The 18,221-nt window shown below is 47.4% G+C and overlaps 1 protein-coding gene across 4 annotated transcripts in view; it reads left to right on the top strand.

The window, feature by feature from the left end:
• Slit3 (slit guidance ligand 3) overlaps positions 1-18,221 on the top strand; it is a 587,543-nt gene that overhangs the window by 440,239 nt on the left and 129,083 nt on the right. For all 4 annotated transcript variants that reach the window (XM_021178434.3, XM_029484039.2, XM_085829030.1 and 1 more), the window contains 3 exons: positions 3,526-3,597; positions 9,477-9,640; positions 17,882-18,023. In XM_021178434.3, coding sequence (XP_021034093.1) covers positions 3,526-3,597; positions 9,477-9,640; positions 17,882-18,023 — 378 coding nt within the window. The remainder of the gene's footprint in view (positions 1-3,525; positions 3,598-9,476; positions 9,641-17,881; positions 18,024-18,221) is intronic.

Raw genomic sequence — 18,221 nt, 5'->3', positions numbered from 1 at the left:
AAGCCATGGTAGAAAGGTCTGACCAAAAGCCATAGTAGCAACAGTGACAATCACTGGATTTCAGTTCTGAGCCCCACCCCCCACCCCCAACCCCGTACTAAGTGCTTTTTTTTACCTTATTTCAAGGGATTAGTGGTTGGCTACATAGTGGCCTCCTGATCCCAACATCCTCATCTCAGAACTCTGTGGGGGTCACACTCAATGGTCAAAGGGGCCCTTGAAAAATGAGACCAAAGTAAAGATCTTGTGGGCAAAGAGATGACCCAAGGAAGGGCGTGTGGAATGTAGACTTCCCTTCAAGTTACAATATCGAGAAAACAAACTTCCACCCCAAAGACTCCCCAGAAAGTGTACTCTCCTGGACCCACGTTAGATTTCGGATCTCCAGACTGTAGGAGAATATATCCAAGCTTCCAGCATCATGGTCATCTGTTACAGCAGCAGCAGGAAGCCTACACACATCTCATCCCTGCGATCACACTTGCTTGGATTTAAGTCTTGATACCGCCTCTTGCTTTACCAGGTAATAAGAGGAACTGGTGTGAGTTCTAGGCATATTCTCAACTTCTCATGATTGCAAGGCCCACACTTTACCTTTCCACCCTTCAATGAGAGGGATCGAAGGGTAAGATACAGAGCCACAGCCTAGAGCCTACCTCCGTATAAGAGGCTCGGGCTCTGTGAGATCATTATTACTCCTGTGTTGCAAAGGAGAAAAGTAATGAGATCCTGAAAGTTATCCACGGTGGCGTAGGCTATAAACGGCAGAGCCAGACTCTAACGAGGGCTCTGCCTTTGAGGCCCATGTTCACTGGCTCTGCCCCTCATGCCAACTCTCCCATTGAATGCCAGCTGCTTAGGCAGAACCTAAGAGCCAGACAGAGCGTGGTGCTCCCTCCCTGGGCCAAAGCTGCCAAGGCCAGAAATCAAAGGAATCTGTGTTTCTTAGCAAACCGGCAACTGTGGCTTCCGGTGCAATCAGTGTGTCTAAGAGGTTAGCAACCTTCTGACATCCCTGGGCCGCCAGACTCAAGCAACAAATCATGAAAGTGTGAATACTGTGTTTAGTCATTTGAGCTCTGGAATAATTGCCATTATCGTAAATGTTTTATAGCTCTCATTACGGCTCACATTTAAATATCAGTGTAGTAATACGTTAATAAGTCATTGCTGCTGGGCTACTGCTGGATCCCTGTTCCAGCTGAAGCCTGAGTGTAGCTGTCCCGCGTCTGCAGCCAAGTGGTGAGGGCTGGCTGTGAACTCCACCTGATGGTAACTGGCGAGGCCTGTTGAGCCACCTTGGACTTTGCCTTTGAGGAATGAAGAGGATGCTCAGAGTCTGTTCAGCATTCATTCTGCAAATCTAACCACAGGCAGGCAACGTGGCTTTTCTATTTTGCCATAGCTAAGCTCTGTAGGTGGGATCTGAACCCAGCGCTCACTTGCTCCCTTCCTGACTGTTCTTTGTAGGCACTACCTTGCACATAATGCTGTCCCCTGAGCAGAGAGCCTGAAATTCTAAGGTGATTGGAAAAGTCACGGCTTTGCTTCTCTCCTGGAGACATACTTTCCTGATCCAGAAGAGAATGGCAGGCAGCCCAGCCTAATTGGGGTGATGAATTCTTAGGTACTATTATCTGATTTAAATACTCCAAAGGCTGTCTGGGTGGGTGGGCAGACAGACAGACAGACACACACACACACACACAGTTTTCAAGTGAGTTTGTGTATCTCTATTGAATGCCTAACATAGTACCAGATACACACTGCATATACAGTGAATGTCAGAGGGTAGTGGGGACAAGAAATAGGGTCTTTTTTTTCTGTGTGCCCCCACCCCAACCTTCCTCCTGTTGGCCAAGCAAGTAATGAAGAGACCAAGGCATCTGAGGAATGTATTTGTGTGGCAGATGTGCTCACAGGAACTCTGCTTGGGACTAAGGTCACAAGGGCTGGAGAAGTAATCTGTAGGACCCCTTGGGTTGGAGCGTGTGGCGTGGTGATCCAAGCACATTGGATGAAGCACACTTTCTCTTTGGAAGGTTGAAGTGGGGAATAGAACACTCCAGGATAAGACTAGATTCTCTCCAGTGTGGTCAGTAAATTGATGGTCGATATTTACTGAGTACATATGACATGTCCTGAGTCTGTAGCTCACAGGGAAGGAAGGCACTTTAAGATGAAGGTAATATATTTGGCAAGAGCCCACAGCCCAGACTTCTTGACTAGCAATGGCCCCTTCTTGAGCCAGTGAAGACTAATGGCGGCCTAGAGGAGAGTAAGAGAAACAGGGTTAATGAGAAGAGAGTGGGATCATGTCTCTGGAAAAAAAAACACCAAAGAAAGACCCAGGAGCAAGTGGGCAGGCAGAGTGAGGTGCAGACCAAAGGCAAGATCCAGTTCTTGCTCTTTGGAATGCAAAGAAGGCAGGGGTGGGATGGGGGTCAGAGCCTGAGAACCAGGCTTTGCCTCCCAGGCATTGCCGCCCGCCCCTCCAATGTGTAGTCACTGACTTGAACTGCAGAGAGCTCTAAACTGAACTGCAGAAAGCCTCTGCAGAGAGCTTTCCTTCAATGCCACACTCCTCCGTGGGTCTTTTTAGTGGGTAAACTGAGGCAGTACTTTCTTCAATCCTGGTTTCAATTCTTCAGCAGCTGCATTTCCTTAGTTCCAGTTGTACAACTCACATCTTCTCCATGCTTTTCTCTGTCAAAGGGACGGGCTGGTCCTAACACTGTCCCATGGTCAGGGAGAGCACCGGAAAGAAGAGAGTTCGCTCCTCCTGAGATAAGATACAGCTGGAATATCCTGATTAACATAGCACCATGTACAGGCAGTGTGCTTGCTGAACAGAGAAGGGTGGAGCGGGAGAGGGCGTGGTCAGATCCCACCTACAGTGCTGAGCAGCGGTGGCAAAGCTGGAAAGTTGCCTTGCCGAGCTCAGCCCCGTCATCTGTAACAAGAGTGTAACATCTCCTTTGGGAGTTCTGCACTACCAACCAAAACGAGCAGATCTTTCCTCTCCCTAAGAGAGAACAGTCGCGTATAACTGACTTGTCCCTGTAAGCGTTAACGATGCTGGGGCTGGAGAGCTGGCTCAGCCATAATTTGTGTGTACTGCTCTTGATGAAGACCTAGGTTCCTCTCACAGCACCCATGCCAGGCAGTTGCAGGGGTATCTGATGCCTCTGACCTGTGTGGGCACATGACCCGCATATGTATTCATACGCATGATTTGAAATACAATGCATCTTTGAAAACAAAAAGGATTAAAGATGTTGTAATGAGCCACCCAACGAAGCGAGGTTGAGTCACTGATTTACTGTTCAGGGATGGTGGGGGGACCCCACATGAATAACAGGACTGTGGATTCCCCATCGTCTGCGGGGTTTCCACTTGTCTCTAGATTCTTGGCTCTTCCGGTTCTTACTGTTGGCTTTGTCTTTTACAGCCACACACATCCCTCCCCACACCTATGAATGTCTCAGGGCCCCTTGTTCATAACATTATTCTCTGTCTCTGCAGCACCCTCAACAATAACAACATCAGCCGCATCCTGGTCACCAGCTTCAACCACATGCCGAAGATCCGAACTCTGTGAGTAACAGCTCTGTTTCCTCCCCGCCTACCTTCTCTCTCTCTCTCTCTCTCTCTCTCTCTCTCTCTCTCTCTCTCTCTCTCTCTCTCTCTCTCTCTCTCTCTCTCTCTCTTCCCCTTCTCTCTCTTCCCCTTCTCTCTCTCTCTCTGCTTGTGAAACCTACTGGGCTGCAGATGGGTACACAGTTCCCATATCCAAAGTCATACAGCAGGTGGGGACTTGGTGTCCCCAGGAGCAGGGCAGAGTCGTGGTTCATCCACACTTCCTAGCTGTTGATCTGTACAGGGAAAACACATTTCTCATCACCCCTCAACTGTGGGATGTCTTCCTGTACTGTGTTTGTTGTTTGATGGGAAATGTGTTAGCTTTCTGTTGCCAAAGAACACAGGAAACTTAGCTGCTGAGACCCCCCCCCCCATGGACTCCACTCACGCTGTACCCCACTGGCCGTTCTGTCCTAATGGCACAGTGGCAGTTATTTTCCTTCTGGGAATGGAGGAGTCATCTTTGTCCTTTTTCTATCCCACTAAGGTGCCACCTGCTACATTCTCCCGCTCTCTGGGCAACATCTGGATATTAGAATACACTAACTTAGTGCTTCATCTTTTACTGCTTTGGATAAGCTTCACCTTCCAGGCTGTGTGCTGCAGAAGCAAGCCCGTGACTCTGACTATGTGGGTCGCCCACTCTGCCTTCAGCCAGTAACCCACTTATAGGGTTTGCTGCAGTAGAACCTGGTTGGCTTTTCCCAAGAGGTTCCTGCTGCAAGTTCTTATCTTTGAGAGTGTTCGACTCACAGGACAAAGGGAGAGCCAGCCCCCAGCAGCTTTTAGGCAAGTACATTTAGGACCAAAGCAAAGAACTGAGATAGATGCCCTCTGCCCTTAATTGGCTTTGTGCCCTCTTTTCCTTCCTCGATAAATAGGGCTGGTGGTGACGAGCACACATAACTAAGCACTTCCAGTGCCCAGCTCCCCGTAGATGGCATTATATATTATCATCACACAATAGATGGCATTATATATTGTCACCACACAATTATCTTGAAATCTGAGCTGACCACTGCAAGCCCATCTAGGCTCCACAGGCTACATAAACGCCAAGAGAATGAAGAATCCTTGAAGCAGTAATTCCCTGATCGGCAGCTCAGAACCATCTGGAACTTTTCCAAAAAACAAAGTCCTAGGACCACCCTGGGCCTCTGAGATGAAGACCTCTTGGGTCCTTGCCCATAAATCTGTTGGCAGTGAGACGTCATGTTCTTGTAGTTTAAAAGGCACTGCATTCCTCAGAGAATGAGCTTATCTCTTTATGAGAATGAAACAAAGACCGAGATTTTAAGAAAACAACAATAATAACAACAATAATAAAATAATATAAGAGGAAGAGATACTAAGGTAATAATAATTTTTTTTAAAAAAAAGCTCAGCAGTTTGGAATGGGCAGATCAGTGGTTACAGGCAGGCTCCACAACTTACTTAGGCTCTGTCCTCACCTTTCTCTGCTTTGGGTCAGGGACTTCATAATACATGCTTACGTTGGAGTCACTGTGAGGGAACACTATGACACTGTGCATGGAAAGTGCTTACTGCAGGATGTTCACAGTCATATTAGTTGTTATCACTAGTGATCATCCCAGACCAGTCTCCATCTCTGCTCCTCAGGTTCTTGTCGGATACCCTCAGATGACAGCACACCTAGGAACCTGTATCGTTTTCCCTTCCCTCTGAAAATTGAGCAGGACATTAATTGAATGTCACGGAGATCCCTTTTGGTCTTCTGAGCACCCAGCAAACCACAATTGAGCTAAGGAAGCATGAAGCCCAGGTTCTGAAACAGGAAGTCAAAGGAGAGCCTCAGGATACTGGGTCTGCTCTCGCGAGGGACTGGGTCTCCAGAAGTTCTCACTGTAGAATGTAGCCTTGCAGTGCCTCCTGACACAGCCTGTGACAGGCTTCCGTCTGAGTCCTTCCAGTCTAAAAACAACAGTGACAGCCCAAGGATAGATCCAGAGGAGCTAGGGGCGTTCTAGCCTGGGCTCCTGGGTGTCTGCTCAGGCGTTTTGAGGAAGGAAATGAGTAAGGAGTCCTATCTCATTTCCGTTGTGATTTTTCTCTGTGGTCCTAAATATCCATCTGATGAGATCCAATCTATCTATCTATCTATCTATCTATCTATCTATCTATCTATCTATCTTGCCTGTTCTCTTTGCTCTCTGCCTGGCTGCCATTTTCTCTTTAGTTTTATTCAGAGATGGCTCTGTATGGAACTCCCTGGGACTGAACTGACTAATTCCCCTTCAGTGTAATTAAAGCATTGGGGGTGGGTGACTGGTGTTGGAGAAGGAGGGGGGAGAGGAAGGAAGTCATAAATGGGATTTCCAAAGGAAAGCTTTTACATAGAATTCAGGACACCACATTTTATGGAAAAACGAGCACTGACCCCTCGCTAAAAGGATTTGCTGGAAATTTAATTTGGCATCTGCGGCTAAAAGGCCCCTTTTGTAAATTGGCATTTGTATTCATCCACCTTCTGCTTCACAGAAGAGGTCTCATCCGTGTGGAATATGGTTTGTCCATTCTCAAAAGATCCCAGAACAGCACATAGGAACTCCAGCCACCTGGCTGCTTTCACGTCTCCATAGGCAGCAGCAGCAGCTGCACACAGTCAGCGCCACAGTTTGGAAAGATGCTAAAATCTACACTGATTGGACGTACAGTAACAGCAAATATTTCTCCCATGGCTGCTGTGCACCAGGACTTGTATGAAGCACTCCCTGTGAGTTATTTCAACCCACAGAACAGTCCTTCCCATTTTACGGCTGGTAACACTGAGGCCTAGGGTGAAATCCCTGCCCCAAAATCAAAGGCAGAAGAAAGCTGGAACCAATGTCAGCATTGTGTAACCTGACATCAGAGCTCACATCATCACCCAGCAGTGGGGGGATGGGGGGGCGGGGAGGAATAGAACACGGGGCAAGAGAACAGAGCAAGAAGAGAACAGACCTTCCACATGGTCCAGGGTCCCTAATGCCATTACCATCACAACTTAAATTGTGCTACGTAATTAAATAATTCCCTTCTCACTCAGAGGCTCTGGACCATTTTTAGCAATCTCTGTGCCAAATTTCATGATGCTCATGATTACTTTTAAAAACAATATTTAGTAAGGCAGCGGGACAGTGCACATCCGGTCTGTAATTCTGCTGCTTCCAGGGCAGGTAGAAAGTAGAGACAGGAGAGCCCCTAGAAGCATCTAGGCCTGTGCTCACAGCACATGCAGCCCACATTCCCACGCTCATATGCACACACACCATACACTCATTGCTTCACACGCCCAGATGCACGGGCCAACCAAAAGGCATCCTTAGTATCTAGACGGTGTTGCTCCACCCCATCTTCCAAGCATGGCGTGGAAAGATGTCTATAAAGAACCTGTCTAGCTTGACTCTGCAATCATTTCCGGTCAGTAATAGTCCTAGCCTAGAGATCTGAGTCTGTCCCCTGCCCTGTGGGCTTTCTGATTGAAGCTCCATGCAGCTGGTCTATCGGTTGAGGTCACTACTTTTCTGCGATCCCACTTTGGAAGGGAGAAAGTCTCGGGAAGATGGCCAGAGGGATAGAATCATCTGTAGGAAGACTGAGAAGAGCAGTCATTTGGGGCTGGCTGGCTGGGGCTGAGAAAGAATTCACCTAACACCATCTTCCAGACAGAAGCCTCCAACTTTGTGGCTAACCCAGAAATGAAGCATCTGACTAAAGTCCTAACGTGCCTAAAGCTCGTTCTTGTCCTGCTAAACCCTCACCCTCAGTTGGATCTGATGGGAACTTCTAATTTAGCCACCTGAGAGACCCACACTTTTCTCAAAGTCGCCCCTATTGTCATAACACAATTGTGTTTAATCAAACAGGGCACATAAAAAAAGAAACTGACTAAGTAGCTGAGTTTCCTGGCACAAAATAGAATCCCCTCCTCTCAGCCTACACTACCCTGTAGCCTGCCCTAGGATCCTCCTGTCCCTCACAGAACCACTGTGATAAGTGCCCAGGTACCCATTGCTACCTGAGAGGGGCTGGTAGGAAATCTTCTCATCTCCTCCTCACTGTTTAGGAAATGCGCTTTTGGCACAAAATGATCGTGCTCATTAGCAAGCAGAGGTCTTGCCTACCCTCCTCTAATTGTGGTCTCTCCCACTGGCTTGGGACTTTGACCACAGCACCCTTCCCAAATGTTTGATGATGTTCGGAATTCAGGCTAAGGGAAGGTCCTGCTTGGATTAGCTCAGGTTTGGTCTTGGAAACTGAAGAGGAAGTATGTTAGGACTTTATAGTTCCTATGTCTAGGGCCTCAGAGCTGCTGAAAGTATGGCTGACTTAACTCTGAAATACAAGAGGTACTTAATATATACAGAAAATTTTTAGCAAAAAAAAATACATTTTATGTAGGTTTGGGGTTCATTTAATGCACCAGAAATGACAGGGATTGGAGCAGCCCTGGTGGAGCTGGCCTGCTGGGATTCTATGCCCATTGGTGACAGAAGGCTCAGCCAGCAAAAGCCTGAGTTAGCTACACTTGGCTAGTGTTTGGCAATGTTGACCTTGTGCTAAGTGGGATGTGGTCAAGGGCCCTTCAGTTCTCTCATTATAGAGCAGGCATGATCCAAGCCACTCCTCTGGGGTACCACGCTGTATTAATGAGCTTGACAAGGGGCTCTCACAGTCCCAAGATAACAGCCACTGATTAGCGCATCCAGGATTACCCACTTGAAATTGGCAACCAATCTCTATGTTCTCATTCCACTAAACCTCATACTCTACCAATTCTAACACCTGTAGGGAATATGGAAGTTAGAAATGCTGGCAGAAAGTCTATAAGAAGGGTCCTCTAGAAGCCCCTGAGTAGCCTTAATTTGCCTCCCAGCTCATAGGAGGACGATCAAGTCACTTAACCAGACGCCATTCCCCTCAGAAGCAGAATAGGCTGGTCTGTCTAGGGATTCTTACTCACTCGAGCAAGAAACTGCTCTGGAGTCACACCTCCCACTGAAGTAGAACTGTAGTCTGTCTGGAAGTTGTTTGGAAATCTTCCTGTAGCCATGAAGATCAGTCAGAGTAGGTCACCTCCAGGTAAAATAGAACCCAACAATGAGGGGTCAGGCACCAGGGAGAGAGAAAGTATAAAGGATTCTAAGAGCCTGCTTAGAGCAGCACCTCACTGTTAAAGAGGCAGAGAGAAGGACCATCCCCAGAAACACCTCTCTCTGGGCCTCCTCGCCCTGCCTTACGTTCACAGTCAGCACTGGCGTAGAACTCCCCACGTTTCGTGCTGTGGAACTATAAAGGACACTTAAGAGGCGATGAAGGAGACTGGAGCAGATGTCAGTCACGCAGCAGCATAGACAGGAGGAGACACAGGACTCCGTTTAGGCCAGCTGTAAGTCCTACGCTCCGGTGTCGCAGGGTGACCCTGTCAAATCTTTGATTCACACTCAGATGTGTGATGTCATTCTCTGTCATCACCCTGTGGTGATGTTATCCTCCCACCCCTCCGTGCTGATACCTGCTTGCCAACAAAGGGGAAGGGCAGAATTACTATTAAGACGCAGAGATTGCTCAGAACCTCCAGGATACCCATTGACTGTGGCCTACACATGAAAATAGTAAGGTGTGGTAATAAAAGGACCAAAGCTTCTGGTGTTTGTTTGTTTGTTTGTTTGTGTTGTTGTTTTCCTTGTGCATGGGGTCATGAATGCTGCTGTGGGCTCATAAAAATTATCATGCTAGGGGCACGGTCAGCAGAGGTCTGGCCCACTCTCTTCTCTGTGTAATGGCATCTCTCTCTCTCTCTCTCTCTCTCTTTCTTTCTCTCCTTCTCCAAGGCGTCTCCACTCCAACCACCTGTACTGTGACTGTCATTTGGCCTGGCTCTCAGATTGGCTGCGACAACGGCGGACCATTGGCCAGTTCACACTCTGCATGGCGCCCGTGCACCTGAGAGGCTTCAGTGTAGCAGATGTGCAGAAGAAAGAGTATGTGTGTCCAGGTAAGCCGGCCCTACCTGCTCTCCCCTTCCTAGGCTAAGATCCACACACCCATCAGCCCTGTTTACCATGACCCCGGTCCTGTTCATACCCATCCCACAGCTTGGTATAAATGAAATCTCATAGTCAGCTGAGGTGTGCAGTAAGGAGCTGGAGAGCTTGCATTCTCAAGGAGTTCAAAGAAAGAAGCTGTTAACATCTAGAACAGAGGATGCAAAAGAAAAAGAAAACCTCACAAATCACTCTATGTTGAGCCCCTTAGCTGCCCAGTGCTAGGGGACCTCCCATCTGATGAACAGCATGGCATCAGATCACAGGTGTAATGGAAGTGTTTTAGCACTGACTAGCGTTGACTATAACCCTTCTGTCACCCAAATATTTGTAGAAATGTGACGGGATGGTGTGAGCTGTAGACTAAGCCTGTCTAGCTAGAAGTCCTACCTAGCCTTCGCCTTTCTGGTGAAAGTGATAAGTAGAGTTTGATTGTTGCAGCTTAGTAGGCCCACAGAGTGTGCTAAGCGAGCAAGCACATGGATCTGTGTGTGACTAGCTTGTAGTAGGGACCCAGACTGCCTACAGAGCACTCGGAACTGAACCACACAGACACTTGAACAGGATAGCTCAAATCTCTAGGAATGAGAGGTGACAGAGTGACCCAAGATCTTCCCAGAGGAGCATAGCTTTTAAACCAGATCCTAAATTTTGTTTGCTTCTGTTTATTTCTGCTAACTCTTCTGTTGGCAAAGAGGTGGAGATAAGTTCTGAGATTTGTGGGAAGGGAAAACACACACACACACTCAGAGTTCCAATCCTGGAGTGGAATGCAGTGGTCTCTAAAAGGCTGAGCCTGGGGAGCCAGGGCACGCAAGGAACCCACCTTGCATTTCCCTTCTTAGCTATGGCTTGCTTTCCCTTCTGTTCTAGTTTTCTTTCTTCTACTATGAGAAGACAAATTGCAGAAGCAAGCAAGGGTTTATTTCATCTTACAGCTGATAGTCTATCACTGAGGGAAGTCAGGTCAGGAACACAAGGCAGGAGTCAGAGCACTGCTTGCTGGCTTGCTCAGCCACTTTCTTCTGCGACCCAGGCCTGCCTGCCTATCAGTCTTTAGGAAAATGTCCTCTAGACGTCCTTATAGGCCCATCTGATAAAGGCATTTCCTCAGTTGAGCATCCCTCCTCCCAGCTAACCCTAGCTTGTGTCATGTTGACAAAAAACAAACAAACAAACAAACAAACATGACAACAGCAACCAGCATGGCACTGCAGGCTTAACAGACTCAATGTGTGTTGCCGGGGAGTGGTGGTAGGGTGGGGGTGGGGCCCAATGGCCAGGAGTACAGACTGGGTGTGTGACTCATTCAGGTCTTGAATTCAGCAGGCCCCGCCCCTCTCTTCCCTGCTCTCTCCTTGTCACATTTTTACGTCATCCCATTATTTATTCCTCAAAAGCATTTTGACACATCCCCCGAGTAGTACCTCAGTAACTTCTTATAGACACCCACTTAGAAACCACTTCCCATCAAACACATATAATAAAACCGTTTATCACACAGGCATCAAATACAGTGACTATAATTACAGTAATTATCAGGCAAAGGGTGCAATATCGGCATAAGTGCCAGTGAAAGAAATAATTACAGAGTGCAGGAGCCATCCAAGAGCTACCGAGGCAAACTAATTAGAGAGGATGTAAAAACACTATGTGACAGGTGGGTTCTGAGAGAAAAATGGCAGGTGACCGTGGTGCTTCTCTGTCATGGACGCTGCCTCTTGTCAGCACACTGCCCAGACTGTGCCTGTCCAACAGCAGTTGGAATCCAAGCCCCATAAGAATGAGACTGCCCAACCCCGGTCCTAGAAACGCTAGTGCCAGAGCCAGAGCCCTTTGCAAAGCCTAGATTCAGCAACAGTCTCCTTAGCTAAACACAGGGATAGAGCATCCTATGCCCTTCCCTGCTTAAAGCAGCCAAGCCCATCGCATGTGATGGCTCTTGTCATTTCTAACATGATGTCTTTTGAGGATGTGAGAACTTCACCCCCAAACTCTCAACAGCAACATGCTATGAATTTCACCCTCTTGCTGATCATTTCAACTTAGGGCGGTAATACAGAGGGACTCCTTTGTGTCAGATGCCCAAGGATTAACACATAGACTATTCTAGGAAGGTGGGTGCTTTGGGAAGGTCAAAGTTGATAGTTACAGTGCTCGAGGGATCTGGTGAACCCCTCCGAGGAATGGGCACATCCATGATGCGAGAGATCTGAGAGGCGTGAACCCCACATCTCACCTCCTCTGTATGAGGGATACTTGAGGAGGCAGTGTGGTCAGCAGTGACCAGTCTGGGGTCCCTGGGGAGAAGGTCACAGAGAAGGGCTGTCCTATGTCCTCACTGCCTTTGTGTACCACTGTGGAGGGTGCAGGCCCACCCACCCCAGGCCAGAGCCCAGCAAGGCACCTGAGTAAAGCTGCCTGGCGTGAACCCGGCTGGGATTGTCTAAAGCTGCCCAAATACAAACCTAACTGCTCACTGAGGAGACTTCAGTGAGGGGCAAGAACTTCTGAAAGATTCCAGCATGGAACACGCTGAGTCTCCCCTGTCATCCCCAGAGCCCTGTCAAAACTACAGGAGAAAACCTTCCTGGCCCTTCAGTGGTTGCTAAACCATCCTCAAAAGCGGCTCCAGAGATAGGAAAGACCTTATCTGACTTAACTGGGAGGCCCTGCCTGCCCAAGTTCCCGATAGTGTCCTTGAATTAAATCCAGCCATCCGAGCCTGGCCCACCCTCACCTCCCAGAAGCTCCGGAGATGGGCACACTATCTCTCCAGCTAACCAGAACTCTGTTAGCCGTGCACTTAGAGAAATACATCTCCTGTCAGCTCTACCCTTCCAGTCTAAGACATTTATTTCCTCCTTTGGGGAAAGCAATTGAGAATTTGTTTTAAGCAGGTGGCGGGGGTGGCGGGGGGGGAGAATATGTCTCTGTTTTATCTTTTATCAGAGTGTCTTCTGTGTGGTACAGCCTGCCTACTGGGCTTCCCTCAGTGACTACTGAAGAATTTCTCTGTTCATATCTTTTGTTTCTAGAGCCTGAGGGCTATGAGGACCCACAGGCCATGTCTCATCTGCTTGTCCCTTGGCACATATCAGGATTTTATCAAAGTGTGTAATACATTAGAGAAGAACATGCTGTGTGATTTGTGGAGGTTTTTTTTTCCTCATCTTCATTTAAAGGACTTATTTGGGAGTTCGTATCCTAAGCTTTGTGTTCTTTCTTTCCCAACATCTTAATCTCATAGTGTTCCTACCTGTTATTATTCATAATTTATGGCTATGTGTTAACTCTTTGACCTCCTGAATCAATTATCTCTCCCCTTTGAATGTCTTTGAGCCCATTGATTTGTCTATCATCGCCTTGAATATGAAATATATTTTCATAAAGATATCAATCTTATCTTCCAGTAGTAAAGGACACATCTCCTTCGTTCCCAGTGCCCCTAAACAATGCTGGATCCAATCGCCACTCTATAAATTTCCCCTCTTACTATTCAAAAATAAATATACTTATCTCCCTGGAAACAGGAACTTTCCTTCATCCTCTTTCTTTCTTTCTGTTTGAGACCCGTTACTAACTATAAAGATAATTAAGGTAGGCTGTGTCTAGCCACCCTTCTTCTTAGGAGGTTTTAATTAAAATACCATAATTGAACATTGCAGGAATGAGATTATTAGGTTTATTTAGCCATTTCCAAAATTATCATGCCTCTGGTATTTAAATCATGTTCATTTATATTCTCACCGTAATTGCCAGAGTTCCGTTGTCACTGAAGTCTGTTGTTGGCTTTTGAAAGGCCAGAGGCCAGTTGGGAAGCTTAATTTGAATACTGGAATTAATTTATTTCAACACACTCACAAGGCCATTGGATATTTTTACTCTGCACTCTACTGGGTGAGATTTTTTTTTTAAATTAGAAAGAAACCAAAGTGCGTTCTCCCCTTGATAGTATAGCTTACACAAGTCCATGTCTCAGCCCTGCCGCCTACCTCCAGATCCCAGGCACCACACATTTTCAATTCTGTGGTAATAAAAAGTAGCATTTAAGGTGGGGTTGTTTTTTTTCCCCAGAAGAGACAGAAATGCGTCCAGCCTGATGTTGTTCGTTAGCTCTGCTGTCTCTGGTAGTTTCTTTAGGCTACATAGTCTTCAGGTTCAGCAATGTAAGGGATTGAAAGAGGCAGAGCCCAAATCACAACTGAATTCAGTAAGGATCAAGTGGTCTCATATATTCAGGGCACCAAATGCTGCACAGGTCTCATTTTGTGGGTGCTGGCTGCTGCCATAAGAAAAGTGTCCATTTTTGGCATCTCCGTGGGTCCATCTGAGACTAAAGTCAGTGATGTTTGGTTTGTCATCTGCGTGGACAAGCACAGGATGGGCAATTTTAAAGCCATCCTATTTTGCCAGTCAGGAGAAGAATGAAGATGAGGTAGCACCTGGGCAGGGACCACTTCTAGTTATAGCGCACACTTTCTTCTCTCTGGACACTAGAGAGGATGCCCTGTACACCGAGCCCAGGAGGGATTGCTAATGCACTACTGTGCCTGTGCCATAGCCACACAACCTTCTTGAGGAAAGGGTCATCTGGGGACCACTCCTGCCTCATCCTCCCCTGGTCTGGGAAACCTTGATCTCAAAAGGCTAGCCTAGAACAGCCATTCCTTGTGGCCTTTTTCTCAGGGCCTCCCAGACTGGTCACTGCTGCTGTAATTGCCTTGTTGCACACGGTTTCCTCTAGCAACCCTTATCAGAATCTTTACACACAGAGGAGGCAAGACTTGGGATTTGCAGCCAGGAGCATCTCCCACTCCAGGAAGCTGTCTGGGGTGTGACAGTTCCCCTGGCCCAGTCCAATGCATTTGCCCCTTGATGTAGACAGCCTGGTCTGGCAGTTTTCCTTGGGGAAAGTCATCTACACTTCAAAAGGCCTGGCAGTGGAGGCCAGCTGTTTCCAGATTTCCTCTTATTGGGGAGGGTGATGGGTCAGGGTCCCTCCATGCGGATCCTCTGCATGCATTGCAGGGATGAGTCAGAATAAAATCACCTATAGCCTATAGCATCCATTCTGCTAAAGGTCAGGTGGCCTGGCAGCTCCAATGAGGACCTCAGAGTTTAATGGAAGCCAGTGTCTCCATTGTCCACTGCTCTGCTCTGCCTCAAGATACCAGGCCATAGCAGCAGGTACTCAGTAGGCTTTGCCAGCACCGAACTACAGAAAAGGGAACTTAAAGAACAGGTCCCATCTTCCAGGGCCACTCCATCTCCTGTTCAATGCCTGACTCTGCCTACCAACGCCTCAGAAACTCAGGGAGTCTTTCCTTGGGGGGGGGGCACCCACAAGTAACACTCACCTACCTCGGGAACACCCCACACACACCTCTTCCAGACTCCTAAACCGATTCATTCATCGTTATTATCCAGAGTGTGTTTTATTAAGTTCATCCTGTGCTGAGGCCTGTTTAAAGCAGTGAGAATACAACAGTAAGACACACACAAAAAAAGGTCATTGCCTTATAGAATTTACATCCTCAGTCTGCCCAGACACTGCAAAGGGGTGGGTCTTCCTCCATCACTTACACACATCAGGGACTTTAGCAGACTTGTCCAGGTACTTCAGTCATTCGTCAGAGGGAAGTGCTTGCCGAGGGAGGGAGTCTGTCTTTCAATCACATTGAATCTTAGAGTGGTTAAACAAGGAGTAATGGCTTCCCCACAGTAGGGTGGTGACTGCCCGCCTGGAGATCTGCCAGCCCAGGGTGCTGACAGAGGCTATAATTACCGTTGTTTTCTCGGTGTAATTAAAGGTGTTGTTAGTGGCCTGATTAAGGAATCTTTTTCACAGTCTCTCTCTCTTTTTTTTTTTTTTCCTTTTGGCCTTGACAACATTTTTTGGAATGTGGTGTATACCTCTACCTGACTAAGAGCCACCCAGGGAAGACCCAGACAGTTCCCAGGGGACTGCAACCTGAGTCTGGTTTAGAATTAATCCATTTCAATATGGAAGTCAGAGGGGCACCTTTGAAAACTGCCATGTCACAAGCTCCTATTGCCAGCAGGAGTCCTTGACTTTGATGCTGGCCCCCCTGGCTTCTCTGAAGCGCTCTGTGCAAGTACCATTTTACCTGATCAAAAGGGGAGCCATCTTCAGATCCTTCTGCCCAAATGGGTGGACGTGCCAGGCTCAGACCAACATCTCCCACTCCAGGAAGCTGTCTGGGGTGTGACAGTTCCCCTGGCCCAGTCCCATGCTTTTGCCCCTTGATGTAGACAGCCTGGTCTGGCAGTTTTCCTTGGGGAAAGTCATCTACAATTCAAAAGGCCTGGCAGCAGAGGCCAGCTGTCCCCAGGTTTCCTCTTATTGGGGAGGGTGATGGGTCAGGGTCCCTCCATGTGGATCCTCTGCATGCATTGCAGGGATGAGTCAGAATAAAACCATGCTATATGTTAGGTACAGTCACACACACACACACACACACACACACCATTTTACCAATGAGGAAAACTGAGGCACAAAGAAGCATGAATGAAGTAAAAGAACTAAGATCCAAACCAAGGCCATAGTACTCTACAGTTGCCAATGGCAGCTACGCACCTGATGGCTGGCTGTTTTGCCATTCTTTTACCATGCAATAAAGTCAGAGTATCTCCTCTCTAAGAGCAGACTTGTGTTTGAGTGTTAGTGTAAGTCACCAGCTTGTCTGACATGTTCCATGATACCCTTTGTGTCCTCTAGTGTGTTGCTGGTGTCTCTGAAGTCCTTATTGTCAGCACACTTTGTTAAGCATCCTGGTTAGGACACTATCTTTAAGTTTTTGTGTGTGTGTTTATATGAGGTAAAGGGCAGTAAGACTCTTTGGTAGGTGTGTTGGCATATTCTGGGAATTCTAGATTGAGTGTTAGGCACAATTTGACTTCAACAGAAAGGAGGCCATGGGTACTCCTGGATGTGAGGTGTGAAATTCTCTTAGAACGGTGGAGTCTAGATGGGGACTTGCCGCAGGCTCAGCTGGTCACCTCATTCAAGCAGTGTAACAAGACTCACTCGGGATTCAATTTCTCCAGTGAACAATGGCCAAACCAACTGTTACTTTCCCCTGCAGAGTTTTTCCATCTTACCCTGTTAATCTGTATCCAAAACCGCAGAGCCCAAGGGGAAGTGTTTGAGCAGAGTTCATCTGAGCTCAATCACAGCCCTTACTATGTATCCTTTGGATTCTGATAGCTCAGAGGGAGATATGGAAAGACACTGAGATGACAGTTGCAGGCCGAGGACCCAGGATACTGCTGGACTCTGTCCACGTGTGTAACACAAACTCGGTGTCTGAGAATCTTACCTCACTGGGCAATCAAAGCAGGAAAGACTTGCCCGTGTCTTTAAAGCATTTCAATGTGTTTCTTGTACTTAGGGTTTGATGTGACCACCAAAGGGAGTCATAAGGGTTCTTGGAGATTCTTTGGATCCAAATTGAATTTGAAGCAAAATCTATATATGTTTGGTCTTCAAAATAAACTCCTGAGATACCATTTGCTTGGCTTTTTGATCATATTGAAACGAACACTGATTCTCAGCTCAAACACAATGAAGAGCTGACTCCAAAATATATAGTAACTTACTCACCTCTTATCTAGTAAGTTTAATTTGACTCCTCCGTGGACCCACTTAGATATGGCCTGGGTGTCACTTCTGGTCATTGTACTTGACAAAAATCGATGCTTTGACAAAAATCGATGCTGCGATTGGGCAAATTCTGCCACTTTAAGCCTCCTACTTGGTTGTGACAGCCAGAAACTTTTAGCCCCAGAATAGAAGTTGCATCAACTGTCAGCATCCCATCGCCAGATGTAAGCAAAAATTCCGAGGTGCTGGGCATGATGAGAAAGTGGTCTTTGTGTGTGTCCTCAGGATTCTGATGGCATCTTTCTATGTGTGGTACATGCTGGGAACTCCTCTTTCTATAAAAGAAACAGCTTGGTGGGATAATGAAGCAGGTGAGATGACCTGCAAAAAGTGGGGTCAAGGCCAGAATCTATCTCTAGTCTCCCTGAAGAGGGAGATGCCGGTTGATGGTAATTCACCAGACTGCTTGACACTCAAGCTGCATCTTGGGAAGCGAATCAGGAGGCTCAACGCCAGGAGCCTCCTAGCTCTGACATGAGTTGACCGTTATGTTCTGGCTCCACAGGTCCCCACTCGGAGGCTCCAGCCTGCAATGCCAACTCCCTCTCCTGCCCTTCTGCTTGCTCATGCAGTAATAACATTGTGGACTGTCGAGGGAAAGGACTAACAGAGATCCCTGCCAACCTGCCAGAGGGCATCGTGGAAATGTAAGTGGCCATTTGCCTTTCCTCAGACCCTAGTTAGCTAACCTCTCTGACAGCAAGTCTCGGTGGACAATCAGTATGTTGGACTGTAAAATGTAGCCATTACAAATACTCATGAGCCTTTTCTCTAGACTCCTAGGCTTTCTTCAGCCTAGTTGTCAAGAGTGTAGATGAGCTCAAGAATAGTCAGCAAGCTACAGC

Source organism: Mus caroli, unplaced genomic scaffold, assembly GCF_978045245.1.
Source record: "Mus caroli unplaced genomic scaffold, Mus_caroli_1 scaffold_13, whole genome shotgun sequence".
Taxonomy (NCBI): Eukaryota; Metazoa; Chordata; class Mammalia; order Rodentia; family Muridae; genus Mus; species Mus caroli.
Note: the sequence above shows the minus strand (reverse complement) of the source record. Positions and strands in the feature narration are given on the sequence as shown.